Below are 6,991 nucleotides of genomic sequence, written 5' to 3' on the forward strand. Positions count from 1 at the left end.
ATTAGAGCGAGACTGTGAGCCAGGCGTTCAACATCAGTGCCTGACCTCACTAATGCGCTTCTAGAAGAATGGTCAAGAATTCCCATGAACACACTCCTAAACCTTGTGGAAAGCCTTCCCAGAAGAGTTGAGGCTGTTATAGCTGCAATGGATGGGCCAACTCCATATTAAACCCTATGGGTCAGGAATGGGAGTTCATTAAAGTTCATGTGCATCTAAAGGCAGACGTCCCAAAACTTTTGGCAATATAGTGTATATCATATAGAAATTCGAACTGCAACCTACTAATATTCATCACACAGTGAAAGCGAGTGCTATCAATATGTGTGGTTTTGCAAAGCGAGTGGGATACTCAATAAAGTCAGCTTCCACATCGTCAAAACAACAGTTAGGATATAATCGTAGATGACACACATCCCTACACATACAGCACTGGAGTGAATCGCCTCGCCACAATCCGATGTATTTTTACAAAGCTTTCATTTATTCAGTGATTCGTTCGTTCAGTGATCCGTTCGTTCAGTAATCTGTTCGTTCAGTGATTCTTTCGTTCGGTGATTCGTTCGTTCATTCTGTAGTGTTGTTCAGTGTTTGTGTCTTCATTCTTTGATTTGTTTGTTTGTTCGTTCAGTGATTTGTTTGTTCATTCTGTAACGTTGTGTGTAACGTCAGTGTTTGTGTCTCAGCGTTTCGCTGCAGAGAGGAGGCGTGTCTCAACACAGTCATGTGACGTCACACACAGGCTCATGGGAGGATAAAAGCCCCCATGAGGAACAGAGTTTGATGCGTGTCGTATCTCATTATTCAGGAGCCAATCAGAGCTCCTCTCTGCAGCAGAGCTGAAACTCCCAGCATCCTCCTCTCCCGCATATGCTCACTGCTGTGTGTGTGTGTTATCAGCGTGTTAATGCTGCTGTACGAGTGTGTGATGTCATATCTTGTTCCGTGACAGGAATCTGAGGCTGGTGAAGCAGCGGCGGCGTCACTGTCATCCGCTGATAATGTGCAGGTGTGACCTCGTACACACACACACACACACACACACACACACACACACACACACACAAATCATTTATTTACATTCATGCATTTAACAGACATGTCTGGATTGAGTGTGTGTCGCATAATTTCACTCTTCATATGTTTCCTCAGGCTGGTTTTCACTCCAAACTCTCAGAGAATGTGTTTGATCTGCTGGATCTGACGCCTGCAGTGGTAACTCACACACACACACACACACACACACACACACACACACATTCACATTTGCACTCAAACACACAAACTCAGACACACACACACGCACACACATTCACACTCGCACTCAAACACACACACTCATACACTCACGCACACACTCACTCACACTGTCACCGTGATTTTGCCAAGTAAGACATGTTCCTGGATCAACATATTTTGTTGACCCTAGAATAATATTCCTGTCCCAAAATTTAGTCCTTACCCTATCCCTACCCCTAAACCTAACCCTACCCATAACTTTTCCTTAAAATCAGAGGGAAATGATAGGTGAATAACACTGATGTTGAAGCACCTCACCCTGGTTCTAAGCCTAATCTTGACATAAACTGTAAATTTGTCCCTCAAATCTGATTGGTTGATTGGAAAGTTGTTCCAGGATCAACAAAGATGTTGATCCAGGAACATGTGGTACTTGGTGAAATCACGTTCACCTCACTCACACACACTCTCACACTTACACTCACACACACGCACACACATACACAAACACTCTCACACACCTCTACAGGTTTAAAGGCTCATTCTGTCTCTCTGTGTGTGTGTCTCTCAGGACAGGAAGGAAGAGGAGGGAGAGGGAGACGTGGACAGCAGTGTGGACGTCTCTGTCTCTGCAGACAGGTGATAATAAACTATAATAAAATAAATTAAATTATATTAAAATTGACAAACACGCCTTGAACCTGACTGCATATACTACAGCACACGGATCCATTCAGAATTACTAAACTCAGCAACATACACATGACAAATCAAAACATTGTCCAGAATGCGTGTGGAAACAATGTGCTGAAATGCTGTGCTGATTTTTCTCCCTGGGATTAATGTGTGTCTCATCTCAGGCGTCTGCAGTCCCGGTCCGATGCCTCCTCGCACGCTGATGACATCAGCAGAGCATCACATGACCAGAGACCGTCGACCGCCCGTGGCCGAACCCACACCAGTGATCAGGAGAAGAGACGAGAAGCTCAGGAGGATGAAGAGCAGCGTGAGCGTGATGAAGAGGAGAGGAACAAACTGATGGAGGAGGAGAACAGACTGGAGGAGGAGAAGAACAGACTGATGGAGGAGGAGAAGAACAGACTGATGGAGGAGGAGAAGAGCAGACTGATGGAGGAGGAGAAGAGCAGACTGATGGAGGAGGAGAAGAACAGACTGATGGAGGAGGAGAAGAACAGACTGGAGGAGGAGAAGAACAGACTGATGGAGGAGGAGAAGAAAAAACTGATGGAGGAGGAGAAGAACAGACTGGAGGAGGAGAAGAACAAACTGATGGAGGAGGAGAAGAATAGACTGGAGGAGGAGAAGAACAGACTGATGGAGGAGGAGAAGAGCAGACTGATGGAGGAGGAGAAGAACAGACTGATGGAGGAGGAGAGGAACAGACTGATGGAGGAGGAGAAGAACAGACTGGAGGAGGAGAAGAACAAACTGATGGAGGAGGAGAAGAATAGACTGGAGGAGGAGAAGAACAGACTGATGGAGGAGGAGAAGAGCAGACTGATGGAGGAGGAGAAGAACAGACTGATGGAGGAGGAGAGGAACAGACTGATGGAGGAGGAGAAGAACAGACTGATGGAGGAGGAGAAGAACAGACTGATGGAGGAGGAGAAGAACAGACTGATGGAGGAGGAGAAGAACAGACTGATGGAGGAGGAGAAGAACAAACTGATGGAGGAGGAGAGGAACAGACTGATGGAGGAGGAGAAGAACAGACTGATGGAGGAGGAGAAGAACAGACTGAGACTGCAGCTGCTCAGACAAGCTGTGATGAAGGACGAGGAAGACGAGGAGCGCCGGATGAAGGAGGAGAGTGCCGAGCAGCTGAGGTCAGTGACTGCTGCATTGTGGGTCCCTGTGTGTGTGTGCCAACAAAACATGAGCAGTTTGGCACCAAAACTTTCCAAGTTCACATACAAATCACGTCATCATGTGTGTGTTTTAGGGTTTTGAAGGAGCAGATACTTAAAAACAGACGAGACGAGGAGGAGCGATTAAACAACGACATGCACACACAACTACAAAAGCTAAGGTATTCACACACACATAAAACAGACATACACTATATCAACATCAGCACTCACAAACACACTCACACACACACACACACTACACGCCCGTCTCGTATGTGTGTACAGATCTGAATATGAGGTGAGACTTCAGGAGCTGCGCTCAGAGCTGGAGGCGGAGCAGGAGAGGGCGGAGACTCAGAGGAGGCGGGGTCTTGAGCGCCTGAGGGAGGAGTTAGAGGAGGAGCTCCAGGCAGAGAGGAGGCGGCTACAGGAGAAGAAGGAGGAGCAGCTGACCTCCATCAGAACACAGGTGTGTGTGTGTGTGTGTGTGTGTGTACACGTTTAGCTCTATGTGCGTGGGCCAGATGTTAAAAAGGCTCATAAATCGACCAAAACATGTTTTTTTTTAATCTAGTGGGGCGGCATAGAAAATATCATTGATCAATAGAAGTCTATGCAATGTTTTCACTGATATAGTGAAACAAATGTGTGTGTGTCTGTGTTTAACACTCTGTTTTGTTATGCCAGGCTAAACTGAGTGACTCTCAGAAGAATTCAAGGAGTCTACGACCAGAACAACCTTTAGCCGAGTACCAGAGAGAGGTACAGCACTCACACACTCACTTACTCACTTACTCACTCACTCACACATACACACTCACTCACTCACTCACTCACTCACTCACACACTCACTTACTCACTTACTCACTTACTCACTCACTCACACATACACACTCACTCACTCACTCACTCACTCACTCACTCACTCACTCACTCACTCACTCACTCACTCACACATACACACTCACTCACTCACTCACTCACTCACACACTCACTTACTGACTCACATACGCACTTACTGACTCACATACGCACTTACTGACTCAGTCACTCACTCACTTACTGACTCACACACTCACTTACTGATTCACATACGCACTTACTGACTCAGTCACTCACTCACTTACTGACTCAGTCACTTACTCACTTACTGACTGACTCACTCACTCACTCACTCACTTACTGACTCACATACGCACTTACTGACTCAGTCACTCACTCACTCACTCACTCACTTACTGACTCACACACTCACTCACTGACTCACATACTCACTTACTGACTCGCTCACACACTCACTTACTGACTCACATACTCACTTACTGACTCGCTCACACACTCACTTACTGACTCACTCACACACTCACTTACTGACTCGCTCACACACTCACTTACTGACTCACTCACACACTCACTTACTGACTCGCTCACACACTCACTTACTGACTCACATACTCACATACTCACTGACTCACTCACACACTCACTTACTGACTCACTCACACACTCACTTACTGACTAGGGACGGTATGAAAATTTAATATCACGATAATAGTGACCAAAATTATCGCGATTATCAATATTATCACGGTTTTGTTAAAACGAGATGAAAGTGTTCAAAAAGAGTTGATGCTCACACTGAAGACATTTCAACAAGTTTTATATTTGAAAATCAACAAACAACAAATAAAACAAGCAGCTCTGTGTACTTTTTAAAGCATTTCCTTCCTTATAATGACGGTCGTCAATAGCAGCGCATTATAACACCGCACACATCCATTGTAACGGCCACCTAGTGTTAAGTAGTGTTCATGACATGAATGTGGATGTGCCTTTAAGATAACTTCTTCTATGGCATACGTTATTGTATGCATGCTGTTTGTATGTGAGCGCGCACGCACAGTGAGAGTGAGATTGATCACGCAAAGAGGAAGATGACCGCTCTACTGCTGACCGTTGTTTTATTATAATGTGTTTACTTCCACTTTGATTTGTAGCGTGTTTTAGAGTGTTTTCTTTTCCCTTTTAACATTCGCTCTTCGACATGTATGTGAAGAGTGTGCTTAACTGAGAGAAAACATCTATAAAAGTCTCGTGGAACTACCAGTTCATTTGCACTGTCATGTATTCTTCATCTGGGCAGACTTCAAACTCTCTGACATACGTTACAACATGCATCACAATGGACGCGCTCTCTCGTTTCATTCAAATACAACTTGCCGTCTTGCGTGTCCGTTTTTAATTGTATTGAAAATTAATAAATCAGAGTTGATTTATTGTTTACAGAGTTTGATAATATTGTTGTGATCATCTTGTCTGAACGATTGTTTTGTACGCTGTACATGATTTATAAAAAGGTAAGAAAACATTAATCTCAATTCAATGTCCCCGTAATTATGTGGTAAAAAAAAAATCGGTGTAATAAGTGTATAATGAATATAAATTATTATCCCTTAAATGTCATTCTTAATAGTCTAGTTTGAACTTGTTCGTTCGTCTTTGGCTAAGCCACTTGCTGCCAACTTTTCTTTGCGGAAGCCTCACGTTTATTGATATAAAATAGTTCAACTTAAAACAACATTTCATGCCCAATTATTTCCCACACGTAGTTTTGGTATTGAGGTCAAAGTTAACTTGCCTTGCGTTCGCTACAACAGTCGGTGATGGTCACACAAGACGACTCGGCAGATCTGAAGTTATTGCAGCGACTTTTTCTTGTGCATGTTCTGCTGACAGGGTGACTATCCTCGATTAAGTTTCCCTCAGGTCTTTTGTTAAAGCCAAAATATGACCACACCTCAGAATTGGTTCTTTTAAAAGGCTGAAAAATCTCCCGAGCACGGTCACTGCCTTCCGCAATTCCTTCTTGAATAAAAAAAATAACATTGCGCCTGCGGCTGCGTCAGACTGTTGCTGGCTGAACAGGATCTAAAATCGCGATAATCAAACACGGTTTTAATGATAATTAATTTTTAAACGATATTACTAACCGTCAGTACATTTTATCGTGGTTTATCGTGAAACCGGTAATCGTCCCATCCCTATTACTGACTCGCTCACTCACTCACTTACTGACTCACTCACACACACACACTCACTTACTGACTCACTCACTCACACACACACACACACACTCACATACTCACTCACACACGCACACACTCACTCACACACACACACTCACTTACTGACTCACTCACTCACTCACACACACACACACACACACTCACATACTCACTCACACACGCACACACTCACTCACACACTCACACACTTACTGACTCACTCACTCACTCACACACTCACTTACTGACTCACTCACACACTTACTGACTCACATACTCGCTTACTGACTTGCTCACACACTCACTTACTCACTCACTTACTGACTCACTTACTCACTCACTTACTGACTCACTCACACACTCACTTACTGACTCACTCACTCACACACTCACTGACTCACTCACACACTTACTGACTCACATACTCGCTTACTCACTCACACACTTACTGACTCACATACTCACTTACTGACTCACTCAGACACTTACTGACTCACATACTCGCTTACTGACTTGCTCACACACTCACTTACTCACTTACTGACTCACTTACTCACTCACTTACTGACTCACACACTCACTTACTGACTCACTCACTCACACACTCACTGACTCACTCACACACTTACTGACTCACATACTCGCTTACTCACTCACACACTTACTGACTCACATACTCGCTTACTCACTCACTCACACACACACACACACACTCACTTACTGACTCACACACACTCACTCACTCACGCACTCACACACTCACTTACTGACTCACTCACTCACACACTCACTGACTCACTCACACACTTACTGA

At 44.4% G+C, this 6,991-nt stretch overlaps 1 protein-coding gene across 1 annotated transcript in view; it reads left to right on the plus strand.

Annotated features, from left to right (window-relative positions):
- cep164 (centrosomal protein 164) overlaps positions 1 to 6,991 on the plus strand; it is a 43,281-nt gene that overhangs the window by 28,735 nt on the left and 7,555 nt on the right. The window contains exons 10-17 of the mRNA XM_079886249.1: positions 953 to 1,009; positions 1,153 to 1,215; positions 1,811 to 1,878; positions 2,100 to 2,442; positions 2,545 to 3,086; positions 3,203 to 3,289; positions 3,396 to 3,579; positions 3,798 to 3,872. Coding sequence (XP_079742375.1) covers positions 953 to 1,009; positions 1,153 to 1,215; positions 1,811 to 1,878; positions 2,100 to 2,442; positions 2,545 to 3,086; positions 3,203 to 3,289; positions 3,396 to 3,579; positions 3,798 to 3,872 — 1,419 coding nt within the window. The remainder of the gene's footprint in view (positions 1 to 952; positions 1,010 to 1,152; positions 1,216 to 1,810; positions 1,879 to 2,099; positions 2,443 to 2,544; positions 3,087 to 3,202; positions 3,290 to 3,395; positions 3,580 to 3,797; positions 3,873 to 6,991) is intronic.

The sequence above is a fragment of the Squalius cephalus genome, assembly GCF_949319135.1.
Source record: "Squalius cephalus genome assembly, chromosome: 11".
Classification (NCBI taxonomy): Eukaryota; Metazoa; Chordata; class Actinopteri; order Cypriniformes; family Leuciscidae; genus Squalius; species Squalius cephalus.